Consider the following 22,965-nt stretch of genomic DNA (forward strand, 5'->3'; position numbering starts at 1 on the left):
AAATTAGCTCTAAATGTTTGTATTGAAAATAACTATCTTTCCTGCGACCAATGGATCATAATTGTACGTAACAATTTAAATGGTAAGATCATGTGACAGAGTTGGAGGATCTTCACAAATGAGGAATCTTGTACACCCCTGCCCCTCCTGTATTCAGTTCTCCTCTTAGGACTTTGGGACACTATACATTACAATGGAGCAGGTTTTGGGTGCAAATTTACAAGTTGATCCAGGGACTAGTCCGATTGCCATTGTCAGGAAGGAATTTTTTTCCCCCTCTGAGGCAAATTGTAGAGTCTTCAGATGGGGTTTTTTGCCTTCCTCTGGATCATCTGGCAGTTAAATATCAATTGCCGATGCGGTAATGGCATAGCTCTCCCGGAATTGTCTGTCCTACTCAGTCACCGCTCTCACCGGTCACTCCTTACCGGTTAATGCACCAATCAACCAAATCGGTGCGGAGTGCTGATCAAGAATTACTCAGGAGTCTGGCACTGGTAACATCAATTTTGGCTTTATTCAGACGCATATGAAGTTTACATTGGTGGGTGTTCAATTCTAACGCGTTCATGCCCTAAGACTGGGCACTTCATCAGAGACTGGCAGTTAAAAAAAAAAGTAAAAAGGTTGAACTTGATGGACATGTGTCTTTTTTTAACCTAATGTTACTATGTAAATTACTGGCAGCAGATAATAGCTGTGTCACTGCCGGTGATGATTATTGGAGGCAAAAATCAGGATGACTCCCAAAAAGTCATGTCTTCTCCTGTCCACCCATTGTTGTGTGTGTGAACATGGGCAGATCTGCCAGTGCCACTATTGCTGGTGTTTCTGCACCAGATGAGACAACTGTATAGATTCCATTAGTTCATAGTGGCCCCCACCGACTACAACTCCCAGCATCCTTCATAGTCATGTGCAACTGCTGGAGGGCCACTAAAAGTGTCTGCCAATGCTCAGAACCTTTGTTGCTGCAAGTAAGGGGGGGGGGGCATAGTGCATGACAAGTAAATGGGGTTGGGGTGTCAGGCCCGGACTGGCAATCTATGGGTTCTGGCAAATGCCAGAGGGGCTGCTAAAAGGTCCCACAGAAAGTCAGTATTTAGTGGGCTGGCAGGCTGTTTAGGCCTCTATGTGGGCTGATTGGGCCTCTGTGTACCTGAAATGCCAGGGCCTATTTTAATTCTCAGTCCGGACCTGTGGGGTGTATTACTCTTCAGCAGGGCCGGAACTAGGGGTAGGCAGAGTAGGCGTCCGCCTAGGGCACCATCATGGTGGGGGGGGCGCACTTTTAAGGGATTTTTTTTGGTTTGCTTGACCTTTTATAGTTTTTCAATTTTATAAACTGCCTGTTCTTACACGTGATTCATATTGCAGGCAGAAGCACTTCCCACCTCCCTCTTGGCAGCTGCTGGCACAGGTACATATTTGTGGGCAATATCTTGGACTTGTACAGGTAAACAAATTATATGGAGCAATATGATGGATTTTAGGCTGCTGCTTTAGTACGTATTTGGGGGCAATTTTGTGGATATTTTGGCTGCAGCTGGCACAGGTACTGATCGGGGGCAGTATGAGGGATTGGCTATTGCTGGCTCAGGTATATGGGGCAATATGGTGGCTGCTGACACAGGTACACAGATGTTTGGGGCAATATGATGGATTTTTGGCTCTTGCTGGCACAGATACAAATTACGGGTAATATGATGGATTAAAAACAAGAATACATTCATAAGAGATAGAGGAAACTCATTAGAATGTTCCACAGAGCCGCTGGTAGGACTAAGATCCCAAATGCTCAGAAGAACGTGCCTGTGTTTACACAGCTCAACACACACCAGCCAGCACTTTCTACTTGTTTGGCAGGGGCGGAGTTAGGGATGACGGAGGCAGGAAGTGGGGGTGTGGCTTTGTATAGTGAACCCGGAAGACAAGGGAGGGGGTGAGGAGAACAAGTTGTTGCACAATAATACGAAAAAAAAAAAAAGGAGGGAAGTCAAGAAAATATATGAGACAACAGCTCTGGAGATGCTGACAGCCTGAGCAGTGACAGGAGGAAGTCGATATCATGCAGGGTAAGCAGCAAGAGCTGGAACATTCCATGTGCACTGTTCTATTGCTGTTATATGTAATAATGGGACACTGATGTTGTATAGCTCTTATATGGGAAGCTGATGTTGTATAGCTGTTATATGGGACACTGCTGTACGTGTATACATTGAATGGAAAACTGTCCTGGTTAAAAAGAAAGTTATTGTGGCATATAATCAAATTTATGGGCAGTATCCTCAGGCAACCTAACACATTATTGCTCTCAGTTTTCTACCAGCAGCTGTCTGAAGCCTGTGAATCAATGACTGACAGCTATGCAAGCACATCCAATTGTTAGCAGATTTATTAACGGGGGTGGTTCGCCTTCAGGTTAACTTTTAGTATGTTCTAGAATGGTCAAGTCTAAGCAACTTTTCAATTGGTCTTCATTATTTATTTTTTATAGTTCATGAATTATTTGCCTTCTTCTCCTGACTCTTTCTAGCTTTCAAAAAGGGGGTCAGTGACCCACTCTAAAAACAAATCCTCTTTAAAGCTACACATTTATTATTATTGCTACTTTTTATTCCTCATCTTTCTGTTTTGAACCTCCCCTATTAATATTCCATGTTCTCATTCAAATCAATGCATGGTTTCTAGGGTAATTTGGACCCTAGCAACCAGATTGCTGACAATGCAAACTGGAGAGCTGCTGAATTTAAAGCTAAATAACTCAAAAAATTAAAAAATTAAAACCAATTGCAAATTGTCTCAGAATATAGCTCCCTACATCATACTAAAAGTGAACTCAACGGTAAACAACCCCTTTAAATGACAACCCCACATAACTATTAAGCTCCCCATGAAAGAAGCGTTAGTGGGCCCTGCTTCACTTTAAATCGCCGGCCTCCTTTAGCCCTCACCCCTCTGTTGGCTGCCCACCTGCTCATTTTTTATTGACAGGCAGTAAAAATGAAACCAGCAGAAGGTCTGAAAAGAGGCACTACCATACAGCAGAACCCACAGTCTGGGACCCTCCTGTTGTATGGGCCCCCTCTGGGGACTGCTATATGGCAGTTGCTCTACTTTCATTACCTGTCAGTGGTGCCACTTGACCTTTTTAACACTTCTCTACCTGATTGTAAATATGCCCTTCTGTCTGAGTACTGACGTGCCCAAGTACACGTATTCTTCTGTTTTGTTTTCAGACCATTAAACTGTTTTCAGAACTGGACAATATCTAGCCGGATTACACTGTTAAAAATCTCACAGACGGCAGCTGCCACTGCAGGATCCATGTAGGTGTAACAGCCACACACACACACATAACGGGATGTAAAGTATTGTCAAATCCAGCACCTGATGACCATGCATGTGGATAGTTATTCTGTGTGTTGATTTGCTGAACTTTTTTGTGTTTGGGAAGGCTAATTAAAATAAAAAATACAATAAATTAAAATACAGTGCAAATTTCATACATCCCAAAACACATGGTAGAATAAATACTGTACCAACTGCATATTTAATATCCCAGAACACTGTAGTATAAATGCAGCAACGTCATGCCTTATACCTCCATCCTGTTGGCTGTAATAAAAAATGTTTGTTTTATTAAAATCAGCCTGTTTCTCTTTGCTATATTGATTCATAATCTTTTTAAAAGCTTAATTTCACTTCAAGATGTGTTTACAGATGTCTACTACTTATGTGTGTAGTTGAAGAGACGAAGCTACAAACACCCAAATATGAAACGTTCAAGAACAAAAAATGTGGCGTAAGTATGAAATTATCAGTGTAAACTTTTTATATATATATATATATATATATATATATATATATATATATATATATATATATATATATATATATATATATATATATATATATATATATATATAATTTTTTATTTTTTTTTCTGGCCTCTGTTTTTATTCTGTTTATTCAGTAACTTTCCCTTATTAAGATATTTTGAACTAAGTTTAGCCTCAATCTGGAAATAGAACAGCTTTTAATAAAGATTGTGCAAACTACAAGGAAACGTGAATTATTACAATTAATGGTCCTGCAATCTGCCATTTATAGGGCTAGTGAAAGATGCAAGCAAATTTGGAAACAATTAATTAAACCTGCAACAAGGATATAAATAAATAAGCTAATATCAGTGGTAGCAATATCATGTCTAATGTTTTGGGTGGTTATTTCCTAAACGCTGGTCAGGTTTTTTGAGTCAAAACTCGAATATTTTGAGATTTATTAAAGCCAGATGCTGCAAAAAGACAGAATTCGAAAATCTGCCATCTCAGATCTGCCGAGGTTGTGTATAAGTCAATGGTAGAGGTCCCTATCCTATTTTGTAGTTTCCGTGGAAAATCCGACCGTTTCAGGCAGAATTTCAAAAAATGTTGGGGGAAAAAAAGCCAGAAAAAATTGTATGAAACCTGTTTTCGCTCAATTTTATCAATTTCTTTCCTAAACAGATTAAATCAAGCTTTTATAATAATAAATAATGTAAAATCAGGTATGGGAGTTTGGTTGTGGTTCATTTAAATGAGTTAAATTCGGATTTTAGTAAATAACTGTCTTTGTGTTATGAAAGCATGCAAATAATTCTAGCCAATTTACTATATAACTAAAGCTTTGTCAATTATTCCAAGGGAAGGTCCCCATAGGCTTTCCAAGGTTTTTCTGATCGAAGGATAATCCTTCGATCGATGGATTAAGATCCTTCGAATCGTTCGATTCAAAGTCAATGGTAGAGGTCCCTATCCTATTTTGTAGTTTCGGTGGAAAATCCGACCGTTTCAGGCAGAATTTCAAAAAATGTTAGGGGAAATTAACCCTCGATATTCGACCCTAAGTAAATGTGCCCCTAGTTGTCATCACTAGGTATGTTATCTATCCTGTTTTAATCCAGTTTTTTTCTTAATCAGCAGAAAGAAGACTGCTGATAAAAACCTGAATGTCATTGCTGAAGATGTCCACACAAATGTAAGTTTTATATAAAATATATAAAGTATATCACCTCCACTCAACAATATATATGGAAGACATGCCGTTCTTAAAAACATTGAGGGGCACATTTACTAAGCTCGAGTGAAGGATTCGAATGAAAAAAAACTTCGAATTTAGAAGGTTTTTTTTGGGTACTTCGACCATCGAATAGACTACTACGACCTTCGACTTCGATTTGAATGATTCGAACTAAAAATCGTTAGACTATTCGACCATTCGATAGTAGAAGTACTGTCTCATTAAAAAATACTTTGACTACATATTTCGGTAGTTTAAACCTACCGAGGTGCAATGTTAGCCTATGGGGACCTTCCCCAGCACTCTTCTAAGGTTTTTTTTTTTTTGCTTTTGCATTCAATTCGAAGGATTTCTATCGTTCGTTCAATCGAACGATTTTACTTCGATCGATCGATAGAAGGATTCGCGCTAAATCCTTCGATATTCGAAGTCGAAGGATTTAACTTCGAGGGTCGATTCGAGGGTTTATTAACCCTCGAAAATTCGACCCTTGATAAATCGGCCTCTAAGTGAATTTTTCCATCAAAACTTCTCCTTGCAGACATTTCATATCCTCAACAACCTTATAGTAAATAAACAATAGAAGTGTTTCTGGTGGATTAAAGACCTTTTGGAAGTGGAAGGTTTTTACATGCACCATGCTACACAAATAGTATTGCCTTTAACCCAAAAAGGAAAAGTACAGTTAATGTATTCTTAGGGTGGGTAAAGACAGGCAAGTGATACTTATTGAAGACTAGCAATGGGAGATAAGGGCTGGAATCTGCAATCAATATGCTGTTCCATACGCACTCCACGTTGCTACAGATTTCATGTAGGCACACACATAATAATACACATCTTCACACCTGCTGTTGCCATTATTTTGTTATGCTGTGACAGGAATGTGGAAAAAACTTTTGCTCACTCCATTTTTCCCTGCTGTTGTGACTTTTTTTTTATTCATTTATTTTTTTTTCATTTCACAAAAAAATTCCCTTGTATATACATTTAGTTGCAGTGCATGTTTACAGATGCCTTTTTTAACCTTCATTGTTTCTGATTTCTAGAGAGAAGTAGATATTGTTGGAATTCCAGATTCCAGCGTCATAAAAGCACATGATGATATTGCAATGGATGAGGAGGAGGAGGACGACGTGTCTTTTGGTTAGTATATAACAATAATAATTAGGGATGCACCAAATCCAAGATTCATATTCAGATAAATACCAAATCTAAACTCTGATGGCCTTAATTAATACATAAGATGCAAAAAAAAAAAGGTTCAAAGCATGTTTTTTTTTACTGCTTGCACCATGTTATTTTGTTGGTTAATGAAGCAATTTAAATTTCATCTGTACACTGGTATTTAATCATCTAGCTTGCAAGATCCAAATGCTGAGTAGTTTCAGGTTTTTTGTTTGCCCTGTTTAGCTCAAGGAATCGCAAAAACCTTTAGGCTTTTCATGTTTAAAACAACAGGCAGAAGTATATTTAACACAAACCCTATACATTGAACTCCCGTTGAGCTGGTTATACTGGCCCTTTAAGAAGTAAATGGATTTTTGCCTAGTACAATTTTGAAACTGTTGGGTATAGAGCATAGTAAACATAGGAATAGCATGCTGGAGTCCTCTAGTGACCAAACAGAGGTACAGTCAAATAACTTCAAAAAAATCTCCAAAGCATGCTGATAAATTTAAAAAAGTAAACATTTATTACATCTTATAAAACATCAAATAACCCCTCATGGCACCTAACGCATTTCATGCTTAAATACTAGGGGGCAAATTCACTAAGGTTCGTAGTTGCGCCAGGCGCAACTTCGCCGCACTTCGCCAGGCGTAGTTTCGCCAGCGCTCCGCAAATTCACTAAAATCCGAAGTTGCGCACAGGGGTAGCGTAAGGTTGCGAAGTTGCGCTAGCGTTGATTCGCTAAGTGAAGCGAAGTTACGCTAGCGAAGGTTAATTTGCATACGGCGCCAAATTCAAATTTCAATGGAGGAATACTTATCAGCACTACAAATGCCTAGAAAACCTTCAAAACATCAAATAAAAATTTTATTTTGCCCTACACATGTGCCCACTGTATAGGTAAGTTGCCATGAGTCTGGAAATGTAGGGGGGAAGGAGGGGAGCCCTAAAAAAAATTTCGATCTTTTTCAGCCTATCACCCATAATGTAGAAAACACGCCAGCGTTTTTTGGGACTTAGAAAAAATTTTGACTTTTTTTGAAGCAATCCCTATCTACTCTATTGCGCTTCGCCTGGTCTGAGGTGGCGAAGGAAGTCTAGCGTAAAAGGTAGCGTTCAGTACACTGAGCGCGTTAGTGAATTTGCGTAGTTACGTCCGTAGCGAAAATTCGCCAGGCGTAAGGGTGCGAAGTAACACTAGCGAATCTACGCCAGCGTTCATTAGTGAATTTGCGAAGTAACGAAAATGCCCAACGCTAGCGAATTGACGCTAGCGTTTGGCGCTTCGGCGCTTAGTGAATTTGCCCCTAGCTCTCATAGACCCTCCCCACAATAAAACCAATCACAATCTTCCACATGTGTTACATATATATATATATATATATATATATATATATATATATATATATATATATATATATATATATATATATATATATATGAAACGCGTTAGGCGCCATGAGGGGTATATTTGATGTTTTATAAGATGTAATAAATTTGTACTTTTTTAAATTTATCAGCATGCTTTGGAGATTTCTTTGAAGTTATTAGTACAATTTTGCACTGATTTTTGTTGGGCCCAGTGATGAACCTTGTAATTGCAGACCCAAAGGCAGTTTAACATTTCTGTCCCATAAGATACACCTGGCTGTACTGTTACTTGGGATTCTGTCATTTTAATTTTTTTTTCTCCGCTTCTAGATCCACCTTTACACAGCACAGCTGTTTATACTGATGCAGATGAACCCCTGGAAAAAGACTTACATGAAGAAAGGCCAAGGGAGGAACAGTCATTAAGTTCTTCAGTGAGAAAAGGCAAAAGGTATAATGTATATATGAGAAACTATCTTGGGGATATTTAAATGTTTCATGTTGAGAAATAGTTGTTGATTTATTTGCACCTTCTTGGAGATTGAGACCAATCTCCACAAATGTTGAGGTGTAATACAAAAAGCTATACCATATACAGGTATTTTGTATTGGTGAATTATCTCCATTATTTGCAAAGTATGCCCTGAGTTCTGTGTTTATGCCTCAGATCAGATTTTGGAATTTGCACCTTGACATGTACTTCATCATAGTAACTAGGACAGTTTATAGGTAATCTTTTTTCCCTTCTGTTTAAATAGCTTGTGAGTGAAACCTGGTAAGTGTGAAGCAGAAATCCCACCCAGCTTCGAGTTCTGTAGTCTGCAGGTGCACTTTTCGCACTTTTGCTCTCATCCTGGTCAGATGAAATGTTTTCTTACTTTTCTAAGTGAGAATATGTTAACCTCTGCAGGGAGCAAACTTTTACACTTTAAGTTTAGTGAACGTTAATCAACATATTTCTTATCTGGAATAAAATGTGTTTTATGCCAGAAATAATTTGCACTATAAAAGAAAATACAATTTTAAAACAAGCTTCTAAAACACTTTAATTACAAATTTTCTACAGTATTGTAATTCTATTAATCTGTCCCTTGCTATTCTCTGAGCAGTGCTGCTTCTAAACATTAAGACAATGTAGCAGATGTAAGCTCTCTTTCTGCTAAGACTATAATTTCCACAATGTTGTTTCTATACTTAAAACCAGCAGTGCAGACAATATGAGGGATGGACAGACATATTGATTGAAATAGCAATTACATTAACTATAAAATTACATTCAGTGACCATTTGTAATGTATATATTGGCAAGCTGCTTAAAATTTCTTTGGGCATAATTGGACATTATTATGCATCTTAAAGTATAATATTTTTCTTTTTTGTGGAATGCAATAGTCGAAGCACTTCATCCAAGAGCAAAACTGCAGAATCATCTGAGGATCACACAGCACAGGAAAATACAGTTATAGAGAAAACAAAAAAAAAGGTTTGTTTACCATCAATCCCAGCCCAGACTGTAGAACCAGCATCAGCTCCTTTCCTCTTGTTGATTGCTTTTCCATCCTTCGATACATACTGTTCGGTCTGTGTATATTCTTTTCTAGGCAGGTCACCAATATTTAACAATACTAAATATTACAAGCATGGAAACTTTCCTGAAAGACCTTGATCCACTAGCTTCAAAATATGGGAAAGTCATTTTCCATACAGTACTACATAAACTGTTCTTAACTGTTACACTTTTCCTCTGTTATTTTATTTCCGTACATTGCACTTGATGTTGAATACATGTAATGTTGGATACAGTCATTTATAATATTACTTGCAAAATATAGTGACTAACATGTTTACTTATTAAAAACTATTTAAAAAAACACAATGCATAACATATCAGATAATTGTAAGAGCTAAATGTGGATCTAAAATTGAGGAATAATTGTTTTGCACATCAATATATGGTTTATATATCAATATGTACCGTAACATTGTTTCAGTGTGAGAATGATGTGTTCCAGTCTGTGCTTTCCTTCTGTGTTCCATTTATTTAGACCCTAAACAAAGCCAAATCATTGGTTCAAGCAGCTGAATCTTCTCACAGATGTGAGTCTCCAAACAAGATATCCGGAAAAGCGACAAGCAAATTACACACCCCTGGCAAAACAAACAGAAGTAGAATAAAAATATATGACTTTTTGGTAAACAGAAGATTCCATTTAAATGTATATATTCGCTATGAGGGCAACACACTTTTATAAAGCACTGCAGATAACCGTTTCTTACCTGAGCTGGCATAATTTAGTAGCTCTTCAACTTCTCCTATTATGAATATTTTTTCTGAAAACACCATTGATAATTTAATCACAGTGAGGAATTGTAGCCTTCAGCTTTATTGCAATGTCTACTTGATAACAACAGGTATTTAAATAAGAGTCACAATACCAGAATACATAATATACTATTTATAAAAAAACAAATTGAGTTATCCACGGTTCTTAATAAACATGAACCAGGAACAACAGCCTAACTAGTGTCTCTTTTGTGAAATGAACAAGATTGAAATTAGAAACCAATACATAACTGTGAAATCATGGCAAGGCAAATGACTTCACTATTCTGTTTTCAGACCCCAAACAAAAAAAAAATTGATACTAAACATGGCCAATCTGCAGAAAGGATAGATGAAGAGGAGGAGGAAAATGTATTGCGTAGACCAAGTCAGGCAAAGAAGCGCAGAAAGAAAATAAGTGAAGGTGCAGTAAGTATCAGAACATGAAATATAGCTTTTTTTATAGTAGTATTTTTCTCTCCATTAAGTTTTGCTTACTTTTTCAGAATAAGGGTGAAGTGGAAGTAGAAGATAATTCAGAAACACCTGGTCAAACAAAGAAACGTAGAAGAAAAGTAAAAAATGCGGTGAGCACTGGGTCACTGCAATATAATTGGTTTTTGTTTTTTTTTTTAAATATTTTACTTAAAATCTTTAAGGGACATTAAACACTACATTGTCTATGTTATGCTTATCTTAGGGAAATACAAATATCTCACATCACGTATATTTCAATTGTTCACAATTCTAGGCCTTTTAGGCAAATATACTGAAAACACTTTGAAGGGGGGAGGGGTATTTTTTTTTAAAGTTGTTTTGTGGTGGCTAAATGTGACTAGTAGTGATGGGTGAATTTGCGCAGTTTTGCTTCACCAAAAAATTAGTGTGAAATTCACAAAATGTCTCATTTTTGACGCCAGCGTGTCTTTTTTTTTGGTGAAAATGCGCCGCCATCCAAAAAATGGTGTTCATTTTTTTTTTGACGCAGGCGAATTTTCGCGCCTGTTTTGCGAATTCATTCGCCGGCAGCAAATTGCGCAAATTCATTGCGAATTCGCGCCTGGCGAATAAATTCGCCCATCACTAGTGATTAGCCTTGAAACTAAATTATAGTTAAATTGACTCATGAATATGATAAAATATCGACGGGAAATTAATAACTTTGCAATTACAAGCTTGTCCCATATCCATGTTATATGATGCTTGGTGTTGGAGTAGTGCTTCCCAGTTGTATAGGCAGCTTATGCAACCAGTTGCTGGCAGGAAAGTTAAAAATGAGGCAAATAATGGAAAAGAAGGCAGCAGCAGTGCAAAATAGTAATCGGTTATCCCAATGATAAAATGAAGTTACACCTATCTGATAATAAGGCGACGCTGTTACCTAAAAGGAGAAGGAAAGGTAAAAACTAAATAAGCCTTATCTGAAAGGTCCATCTAAATATACCAGTAAACCCCCAAATTATTGCTGCTCTGAGTCCCGTCAAAAGAAACTCTGCATTTCTTTCCTTCTATTGTGTACACATGGGCTTCTGTATCAGACTTCCTGCCTTCAGCTTAAACCTCATTGCCCTGGGCAAGAGCATGCTCAGTTTGCTCCTCTTCCCCCCCCCCTCCCTTCTCTACTGTAATCTGAGCCCAGAGCAGGGAGAGACTCAGGCAGGAAGTGATGTCACACCATATTAATACTGCAGCTCCTATCCTAAACAAACAGAAAGCTTCTAGAGCTTTTTACTCGGGTATGGTAAAACATTCTACAGAATAAATATAGCATTCTAGCTTGCACTATTGCAGCTAATCTATTGGCAATAAAATGCCTCCGTAGCTTTCCTTCTCCTTGTTGCAATAAACCTCCTCATATCCATCCGGAGCGCTGCCTGAATTGCTAATTTGGGCCTAAATTCTTATTAGCTTTATTAGATATTCCTTTCTGAACGTACCCAACATGACACAGTGCATATAATGAATTAATAGAAGGTAGGCTCTGCATAGTAACTGATCCACCTCAGAACAATGAGAACTCTGTTGAGGTATCCACTAGTTGTGTGCGGCCGACCCGATAGCCGTGGGTCAGGTGGGTTCGGGTAGACTTCCACACACATTTTGTGGCCTTACTCTGCTGGCTTTGGGCTCCAGAAGCCTCCATTTATAGGGCACTCCAGCCTGCCCCCACTCTGTATTGACATAAGAGATGGGCAGATTGGGAGCGGGTCTATAAACTGAGGTGTTGGGTATGGGACGATTATTGTCGACCTGTACATGACTAATATCCACCCTCTTCTTGCAGTCTGCGTTTCCTCAAGTAACTCAACTTACTGGAAATCTATTGCTGGCATCATAAGAAGCGACACTAGTAAGGTCCCAGTAGACAAGCTTTTATGTCACTGGTTTGCCTCTGCTCTGCCTCTGATGTCTGGAAAAGAGAACTAATATACTGGGGAAATACACAACAAGGGAAGACTTGTTCAGCTCTGAACACATAGAAATGTTACAGCAGCCCTATGGATTAATAAGGCATGTATGGCTGGCAACCTGGGAAGGCATTACAGAATTTGACTTTGCCTCCGAATACAGAGATATCTGCCTGCATTCTAGTTACATTGCAGGACATGACTGGCAAGTGTTGCAACTTTTGCGCAAACGCAGAGTTTCGTGATTTGTAAAAACTATAGGGTACGTAAAACACAGATGAAAAGCATTCTTTTTCTTAATTTGTTTTCAGACTCCAAACAAAGCAAAATATCAGGTGCAGACAGATGTCGTTGAATGTTCAGCAAGTCAAGATGAAGCATCAAATAGATCGCAACCCCTTGGTCAAGCAAAGAAACGCAGGAGAAAAAGCAGTGATGAGGCAGTAAGTATTGGAGAATTACACAAAAAATATTTTTTTGTTTTATTTTTATCCTATTCAAATCTTCCATATTTCACATATGTGGTATGTGCTAACATTCCATGAGGGAAAACAGATAGAAAAAAACAGGTTTGCTATGGGTCAACAAAATGAACTGAAAATATATTCATTTTAAGGAATTGTACTGAGAATCAAATTTATAGTACAGGTATGGGACCTGTTATCCAGAATGCTCGGGACCTGGGGGTTTCCGGATAACGGATCTTTCCGTAATTTGGGTCTTCATGCCTTAAGTCTACTAGAAATTCATTTAAACATTAAATAAACCCAATAGGCTGGTTTTGCTTCCAATAAGGATTAATTATACATTAGTTGGGATCAAGTACAAGCTACTGTTTTATTATTACAGAGAAAAAGGAAATCATTTTTAAAAATTTGGATTATTTGTATAAAATGGAGTCTATGGGAGACAGACATTCCGTAATTCAGAGCTTTCTGGATATCGGGTTTCTGGATAAGGGATCCTATACCTGTACTTTGAAATCAAGAATGCAGGGGCGTACGGGCAGACCCAGCATCTATATAATGTCTAGAAGTAGTCCTGACAGATACAGTTTATGGGGCAGATTCATTAAGGGTAGAAGTGAAAATTCTAATTTTAGTTTTTTTTCTTTTGTTTTGTTTCAAAACTCTCATTTGAATTGTGAATTATCCAAACTCGATTTGAGTTTTAATTCAAATTTCAAGATTTATCATACTCTGGCCCTTTAAGAACTCTAATTTGACTATTTGCCACCTGAAACCTGCTGAATTGCTGTATGTCAATGGGAGAAGTCCAGAGATCAATTTGGTGATGTTTGCAGCCTTCCTGACATTCACGTTTTTTTAATTTGGTTTGAGTTTTTCAAATCAAATTAGATTTGAGTTTTCGGATCGATTCAATAGCAGAGACAATTAAATTTTATCAATACATTTTTATTTTCGAGTTTGAGAGTTTTAAAAAATTTGCATGAATTCAAAATTTGACTCTTGATAAATGTGCCTCTGTGTGACAAAAGGCCCTATTTTGCTAGAATTGGAGGGAGGCCTAAAAAATGTGCTGCAGTGCTCCGCACCGTTTAGTTACACTACTGCACAACTAAATTGGCAGATGTATGTGTCCCTTTGTTATGAACTGTAACACTATATTGATATTCAAGGACACCGCAAATGTCTATGAACCTTGATCATGGAAGGAATACATACAGTATAGCATTTTACATATGAACTGAAGCTGCAGTATATTGCAGTATATTTACAGTAGGAAATCAAAATAATTCAGCCTACGAAAACATTATGGCAAATTGAATTCACATATAGTACATATATTCAGTAAAGGAATTTTGGCATTTTCTATGAATGTAAGTTGTACTTTGATTTTACTGCCTATTAAGGGAAATATAGCAAATATACATTCTCTAAAAATGCCTTAGGATTGAATAGAATGTGGGTGAGTTTTTATTTATTAAGCTCTAAACTCACATTTTGATAAATCTGCCCCCAAGTGTCTGAAATTTGTAGGGTAGTTTTATGATCTTCTAGATATAAATGTGTTCTTTACAGATCCTTGTTAATTGTGATCAGCGTTAAAAATAAAATGAAGAATAAAAGAGCCAGTTCTAATTCCTGTCCATTGTCTAAGGGTTCACCCAAAAGCAAAACCCCGAAAAGAATGCAGAATACATCGTTGACACCAGACTCGAGTGTATCAGGTAAAAATCAGATATTATTCTTTTGGAGGTTATCAAAAGATTATTTAAGCATGAACACTGAAAATACTATCTGTGTTTTCAGGGTCACTGACACGGGCAACCAATAAACAGTTGTAACTGTTAATATCATACTCATCATCATCATCATCATCATCATCATTTATTTATACAGCTCCAGAAACCTGTGCATCACTTTACAATGTTATAACAGAGGTTTTAGCAATAATATAACATACAAGGATTACAAAATTAAAATAGAATTAGAGATTATAATCATTGGGAGGGTGCCTATGAAACAGCCCCCCTCCCCCCCAGTGATTATAGTGACCATACTAATTCTGGATTCTGAGTTTGAATTAAAGTTTTAATGAGTAGTTAATTCCATTTTTGATATACCTGAATGCATAGGTAGCCATTTTTAGTCAAAATGTTGCCTTTAATGTGTAACAGATAAAGCCTATTTACCATTTTCAGTTGCGTAAAATAATTAGGGATGCCCTGAATCCAGGATTCTGCTTTTATCAGCAGGATTCGGATTCAGCCAAATCCTTCTGCCCTGCCAATCTGAATCTGAATTTGCATATGCAAATTATGAGTGGGGAGGAAAATTGTGTGACTTTTTGTCACAAAACAAGGAAATAACAATTTTTCCCTTTCCCACCCTTAATTTGCATATGCAAATTCGTATTTGGTTCGGTATTCAGCCAAATCTTTCACAGGGGTTCAGCCGAATCTAAAATAGTGTATTCGGTACATCCCTAAAAATAATGTCCCCAGTATTGCTCGAAAAACTGTTTTATTCTAATCTAGAAAAATGTAGCACATTCCATAAACTATTTTACAAACTGACGTATTTCAGTTTTATTTATAATTTCACACTTTTACATTTTTAGGCCTTACAAATACTGTACCCATAAAGGTCTGGCGTTCAAAAGAAATGCCCAGATCTTCTAGAGACCTAAATGAATTTGATGTTGTACTTTCTGAATTTGAAGAAATTGTTGAAGAATACAGGTGGGTAAAATATGTCTCTCATAATACAATTATCTGTAGAATTAGGCTGTGGCTCGGCCCACATGTGGTGACCAGGTTGCCCGTGATTGCTTTGGCCCTAGTTGATATTGTTACCTCAGGCAGGAACTTGGCAGCAATAATGAGAAGCAAGCATCCACAAGTTTGCATGGATACACATTTAGGAAAAACAACTGTCTGATTATTGTGCTTGTCATAGACCAAAACATATCACATTTCAAGAAGTTAATAAGTGACTGGCAAGTGTCTCTAGTGCAGCTCATTCACCTGGCTGCAGCATACAGTATCTGTATCCATAAGAGACATTTAAGCATGTTGTAAAAGGTCCGTCTTCTGACCCCAGCCTACTGTATAATATTAAAATTGAGGATTTACAGGTAGAAGGGGTTTTTTCACCTTTCAAACTATTTTTTCAGTTATGTTGTTTTCAGATTGTTCCCCAGAAATAAAGACTTTTTTTTTAAATTACTTACCATTATTTATTTTTTACTGTTTTTCCAAAATCTAATATTATTTAAGATAATGTGGCATAAGGAAAAACATTTCCACTGGTCTAAAAAAACACCTTCAATCCCCAAGGTCCTATTGAGGATAATGCAAGGTAAAATAAATAAATTACAGGTGTATTTTTAAGACCAAAATTCAAAAAGTATACATTGGTCTTAAAATACACCTTTAATTTATTTATTTTTCCAAAATCTAAGTTTAAAGTTGAATGGTCGTGTCTGTGGTGTTTAAATCTGGCAGCTCAGTAATTCATGTGATCCATTTCTCAGCAGCATCTCTGGAGTATTAGCAACTATTGTATCAATTCTAACAGCTGCCTGTAATAAAACCCAGAGATTCTCCTCAGCAGGGACAAAGATAAGGATTGTATCAACTAAATGTATCAATTTAGAACAGTTTACAGGGTCGGCGACCCCCCCCTCCCAGAGTTGCTTTAGAAGGTGAAAAAAGACACTTTATACTTCAATATTAGAAAAACAGTGACGCATAGAAAATAGAAAGTCATTGAAAAAAGTCGTTATTTCTGGTGATCTATCGGAAAACAACCAGTTGTTTGAAGGTGAGCAACCCCTTTAATGGCAAATCACTGTAGAGTTGTTGCTATCTGACAGCCAGCATTCCACATTGCATTCTGTGGTAGGCAAAGAAATTTGTCAACTTTCTCATTGTGTTGGAACTGTAAGAGGTTTGCTTCTTCCTCTCTCGTCTATCTGAGCTTGTTCAGCTGCTTGGTTAGCTGTGTCAGGCACTATGAGCTATTATTCTTTTTACAGGCCAACTAGAAATCACACATGAAGAGTAGAATGGCTTTTAAAGTGATACTGATACTAAAAAACAACATTAATGTACATTAAAAGTTGCCTATACTGTAAGTCATGTTGATCGTTTGCATTTGTAAGTAATTGTTACTTAAGTTCCTAATCCTGACTTTTTTGCGACCTGTTTCTCATTCTAGGCACTACAGCTGTACAAATATGGCAGCCTCCTCATAGAGGAACATGGGGGATCAGATGTAAAAGCATCTGCCAAATATTTTTAGAAATAGCATGCATAGGCAAGAAAAATATTTAATTTCTGGTGTTGATATCTCTTTAATGGCTTCATTAAAATTTTACTTTGAGTATGTGGGTTCAACACATGCTGCCTTTTTGTACAGTCAACTTTGTTTTATGATTTCTGACGTAATGTATTTTTTTTGCGTAGAGATGCCATTGATTCTTCTGCCTGCAAAAAAGCAGTGGATATGTTTTTTAACAGTTTTAAGGAACAGCTTACAGCATCTGTAAGTATTCTACTTTTTAAAATGATTTATTATTACTTTGAAGTGATTAAAGTCAATGATAACTTCTCCCCGTGAATATCTTTTTGCTAGCTTTTCATCTTACACTAAGATTAAAATGTCTAAACAAAATTGAGGCTCTGTTTCTGGACTGGACCCTTGCTAGACTGCATTGACTACATTTAAAGGCCAAAGGGCCCTTTATTATTATTATTTTGTTATTATTATAAAAAACATTATCTAGAATTCTAGATGATGTACTAATCATATCAATAGGTATAGGGGACTGACATATCCATTGATGGTCTCTGCTACTGCAAGTAGAATAATGAGCCAACACAATGATAGATCTTCTGTATCAATGCCTGTTTCATCCCAAACCAACTTTAGGCATGATATATAGTTCTATTCAACTTTTTCATGTTTAAATTTGTGTAATGTTCTCTTTATTTCCATAGATAGAAGATTCACATAAACTGAAAAATCTGAAGAGACAAAACACAAAGGTATACACTGTACATGTTTACTGCTAAGTAAGTCTCTACTGAACTACAACTATTGCTGTATTTGCACCAGTTGCACCAGGCTCATTTTACTGAATAACAAATCACTAAAATGTTTTAAATTATTTTTTTTTTACATAGTTAAATTGGGTTGAAAAAAGACAAAGTCCATCAAGTTCAACCCCTCCAAATGAAAACCCAGCATCCATACACACACCCCTCCCTACTTTTAATTAAATTATATATACCCATACCTATACTAACTATAGAGCTTAGTATCACAATAGCCTTTGATATTATGTCTGTCCAAAAAATCATCCAAGCCATTCTTAAAGGCATTAACTGAATCAGCATCACAACATCACCCGGCAGTGCATTCCACAACCTCACTGTCCTGACTGTGAAGAACCCCCTACGTTGCTTCAAATGAAAGTTCTTTTCTTCTAGTCTAAAGGGGTGGCCTCTGGTACGGTGATCCACTTTATGGGTAAAAAGGTCCCCTGCTATTTGTCTATAATGTCCTCTAATGTACTTGTAAAGTGTAATCATGTCCCCTCGCAATCGCCTTTTTTCCAGAGAAAACAACCCCAACCTTGACAGTCTACCCTCATAATTTAAGTCTTCCATCCCTCTAACCAATTTAGTTGCACTTAGTCTCTGCACTCTCTCCAGCTCATTTATATCCCTCTTAAGGACTGGAGTCCAAAACTGCACTGCATACTCCAGATGAGGCCTTACCAGGGACCTATAAAGAGGCATAATTATGTTTTCATCCCTTGAGTTAATGCCATTTTTTATGCAAGACAGAACTTTATTTGCTTTAGTAGACACAGAATGACACTGCCCAGAATTAGACAACGTGTTATCTACAAAGACCCCTAGATCCTTCTCATTTAAGGAAACTCCCAACACACTGCCATTTAGTGTATAACTTGCATTTATATTATTTTTGCCAAAGTGCATAACCTGCATTTATCAACATTGAACCTCATTTTCCAGTTTGCTGCCCAGTTTTCCTACTTAGACAAATCACTCTGCAAAGTGGCAGCATCCTGCACGGAACTTATAGTCCTGCACAATTTAGTATCATCTGCAAAAATAGAAACAGTACTTTCAATGCCCACCTCCAGGTCATTAATAAACAAGTTGAAAAGCAAGGGACCTAGTACAGAGCCCTGCGGTACTCCACTAACAACACTGGTCCAATTAGAAAATGTTCCATTTACCACCACTCTTTGTAGTCTATCTTTTAGCCAGTTCTCTATCCAGGTACAAATACTATGTTCCAGGCCAACATTCCTTAATGTAACCAGTAACCTTTTGTGTGGCACTGTATCAAATGCTTTAGCAAAGTCTAAGTAAATCACATCCACTGACATCCCAGAATCAAGGTCTCTATTTACCTTCTCGTAAAAAGAAATTAAGTTAGTCTGGCAAGATCTATTATTATGATTAGCTATGAAGTCCAGTATCTCATCCTTTATTAACCCTTTGAAAAGCTTTCCTACCACTTATGATGAGCTAACATGTCTTGTATTCACTCAACTGATTTCCCAGGTCAGTGCTCTAGTTAGCATGGGGCAGCATTCGCGAGGCAGGAATTGCAATTCAGAATCTACTAGAAAGCTACATGTTAAAGAACAATGCTTTAATGTATTTTATACCATTTATTATTGTATCTTACAGCTACAACTGGAAATTGGAAAGATGAGGAAAAAGTTAATTCATGTGAGAGAGGAACTGATTGAGTAAGTTATACCATCCTCATTTCCACAGCCAGAAAGTGCAGTGTAACATTCAGATACTTTTCTAGCAAATGTTGGGTAAAATGCTTGTGCAGCTAACATACAAACAAAATCTGAGACATATGAGAGTAAATAAATATTTTGCTGTCAGCAGCTCACAACAACAGAAGAAGTACGGACTGCACTTGGATGGCAGTAATGTTTCTGTATTTTGATCTGGTTGGATACTACTGGAATCCAAAGTGTAATAAAATTGATCCTCTCCCCATATTTTATTGCAAGTCAGATATTTTTTTTCCTCTCCTAACCTGATTCTGCAGGAGATTGACCCAGAATTGACTATTTAAGGGCACATGAAGTTACCTACAGTTTCATGCAGCTGCAACACAGTACTAGCACCGGCAATTGAACAATAATATTACAAAGAAAACGTGACCGGTTTTTCCCGTCCTTTCTGACCATCTGTTGGCAGGGTTTTATGTCCTTAGAGCACTAGTTATTAAATGGAAGGGCAAATGGCTAATACCCCTTCATATATTTTTCTTTAGCTTGATTTTTTTTTATAAATAGATGTTAAACAAAACATCCTGGAACTGATTATTCTACCCATATGCCTCCTACCTACCTAAACATCAATTTGAGTGATTAGAGCAACTAGCTACTTCACATCCTTAATTAGGTGAAACAGCCACAATTCAGTTTATTTAACCGGCTGCATCATGGGTGGATCGATACAAAGGAAGCTCCTGTAACATCTGCTGATACTTTTTCCCCCTGCCCAGTGGAACCGTGGACATGATATTTTTTCAATCCCGAAAAACCTACTTGCATTGCTAGAGACTGAAGATATTACTGCTAGAACTGCCTTCCAAAAGGTTCATATATGTCATTGAGTGTAGCCACTCAACCTAAACCCTTCACTCTCTTTATATACCTACCTTCAGATTCTGGACGAACAGTGTGTTCCCCTGGTTATTAAAGATAACTTGATTTAGAGTACATTTGAATGAAGTATGTGTTGTTTTCAAATTCATTAACTATGTACCATCCCAGTCAAATTCAAAGTGCGCTGAATGCTGAGAACAGCATGGTGTATTATCAGTTCAACAAGATTCCCGAAAATTAAGATAAGTGGTGTCATTGGTGCGTTTTTGTTATGATATGATGTGGATGGATATACAGTAGATGCTTTCACTTTTCTTAACATAGGGTCATTTTACTTGGACTGTAATAGTCTGTGCTACCTCCCAATCATATCCAGTGGGGGCCAATAATGGGGCCTTTGGAGACTCGGATTTACTCCTAGTATGGAAGGGTTTTCAAACCCTGCACATTTAATATCTGCACAATTATAGGCCAGATATCGGTCTGCTGGCCCATCGGTGGGCCCCATACATGGGCCAATATGCTGTGAATTGGCAGCCTTTATTGTGCTTGTGTATGACTGGCTTTAGGCCCTTGTATTTTACTGTATTGTATCTTTAATGGTAATTAAAATATGAACTACGAAGGACACAAATAATTTATATTTCCAGATGAACTGATGTGTTTTTGATGTGTTTTTCAGGAATGAGCCAAAGCTGAAAAAATTGCAAAAAGAATATGCAGAACAGGAAGAGCAGAAATCCTGCCTAAATAAAGCCCACTCTTTCCTAGACAATCTCAAAGAGCTGCAAAACAATTACATGGCATTTAAGGCCCAACACCCAGGGACTCGAGAAACTGTAAGTTCAGACTCTGCTCTTGGTTTAAGTTGCCGCCTCAAGTCCAGAATTTTGGCTCTGTAGGTTTCTAAATATTTTTGTACTTTGTTTTTATAACGTACTAGAATTTAACTATTTTTATTGCATTTTTATTGCATTTATTGTAATGTTTTATAAAATGAGATAGCTTTACTTTACCAACGTACGCTTAAGGCATCAAAGGAATTTTTGAAAACCCAAACTAGTGCCACTGCACCTTAAAATTAAGTTTTCATATGATGTAGGTAATTGTATCGTATAACATTTTCCATTTGGTATTCATACTATTTTTAATTTTTGAATTATGAAATGTAATGTTCTGTGGCTGTCTGGTTTGTAGTACTTTTAATTCTACCAACCAGGTAATAGTTTGCATGAGAGACCAGAGGCGAACAGAAGAGGATCTAAATATATAACCCTCTAGGGCTTTGTTTGAGAGATGATTACTTAATACGAATATTTAAAACTGTAAAAAGTAGGCCAACACAGTGTGACTAGGTGCATAGACCTCTATAGAGGGGTAAGTAAAGTGTTAGGGGCATTTGCCCAGGGGGGCAGCTAGGCTGGGGGATCTATGTAGGGTAGGCATGTTAGGGTCTTTTTTTTTTATTAAGGGTTTGTTTCTCCTTTAAGGCAGCCATATACGGCTAATCCCTGCACCAGTATCCCCTGCATGTCGCGCGTCCCTTTTCTACTATTCTTTCTCTCAATCACTTTCCCATCAGTTATTTTCTCTATATGACTTTTTTTTTTTCCTTTTAGTATGGAATGTCGAGCATCGCTGCTCTGCTGCAACAATCAGAAACCATTTTCCGAGCTGAGAGTCATTTCCAGAATATTAATGCTAAGCTACAGAGTTTCGTTGATCAGCAGAAGAAAAACGACATGGTGTCATCTTAATGATTCTCCATTCCAATTTTTTTAGCACATAAAACATGTTTGGTGTATTCCGTAGCTACCTTTTTGCAGGATTTCATGTTTATTGGCACAAATGTGACTGTTGCGAAGACGTTTTCAATAAGTAACGTTACTGGAAATCAGTTTTAAGCATTTTATACTTATCACATATTTTATGTGCGCATCTGTCCCACATCTCAATCTATACGAGTCATTTTCCGTACACACTCTCACACACTCACACACACACACACACTCACTCACACTTTCAGCTTCGTTTTATAAAATGTGCCTGAAGAAAGGACCACAGAGTGCCGAAAGGTTGTTCTGTTACAATTGTATATAGTCATACGTTTTGTGGCACTTACGGACATTCTTTCCTCTCCTGCCATTCAATATTATCGTTCATTAACAAGGAAGAGAAAATGTCTTTATTTTTACAAAAAGAAGCTAGACCAAATCTGCCCTGTTTAGTTAAAGTGAGAAACAATATGGATGGGACAGGGTGCTTGAAGGTTGCAGTAAGTTCTTTTGTGGCCAGTTTCCACCAGGTACAGCACTATTACCAAAAAAGTTGGAACACTGTAGGACAAAATGTAAATAGGAAGAGAATGGGATGATTTGCAAATCCTTTAAACCAGGGGTGTCCAAACTTTTGGCTCGCAGGGCCACATTGGAAAAAGAAAAATTGTCTGGGGCCACACATGATATACACAAACACGTTTGATTTGTA

At 37.3% G+C, this 22,965-nt stretch overlaps 1 protein-coding gene across 11 annotated transcripts; it reads left to right on the top strand.

Moving 5' to 3' along the window:
• The first annotated feature begins 1,904 nt into the window (after positions 1–1,904).
• On the top strand, positions 1,905–22,878 carry cenpu.L (centromere protein U L homeolog). Of its 11 annotated transcripts, none has more exons than XM_018230465.2 (18): positions 1,908–2,075; positions 3,240–3,329; positions 3,712–3,805; positions 4,962–5,019; positions 6,111–6,207; positions 7,936–8,056; positions 8,998–9,088; positions 9,651–9,797; positions 10,226–10,357; positions 10,435–10,515; positions 12,648–12,779; positions 14,458–14,527; positions 15,421–15,541; positions 17,270–17,348; positions 17,804–17,851; positions 19,535–19,596; positions 21,161–21,317; positions 22,098–22,878. In XM_018230465.2, the coding sequence occupies exons 3-18, from the start codon at positions 3,777–3,779 to the stop codon at positions 22,233–22,235; spliced, it is 1,563 nt and encodes a 520-aa protein (XP_018085954.1). In that variant the 5' UTR covers positions 1,908–2,075; positions 3,240–3,329; positions 3,712–3,776; the 3' UTR covers positions 22,236–22,878. The 11 variants fall into 11 exon arrangements, with proteins under 11 accessions (XP_041444994.1, XP_018085954.1, XP_041444991.1 ...); XM_041589057.1 differs by having other exon boundaries at positions 4,965–5,019; XM_018230456.2 differs by having other exon boundaries at positions 3,724–3,805.
• Positions 22,879–22,965: the final 87 nt, after the last annotated feature.

Source organism: Xenopus laevis, chromosome 1L (genome assembly GCF_017654675.1).
Source record: "Xenopus laevis strain J_2021 chromosome 1L, Xenopus_laevis_v10.1, whole genome shotgun sequence".
In the NCBI taxonomy this organism is placed as follows: domain Eukaryota; kingdom Metazoa; phylum Chordata; class Amphibia; order Anura; family Pipidae; genus Xenopus; species Xenopus laevis.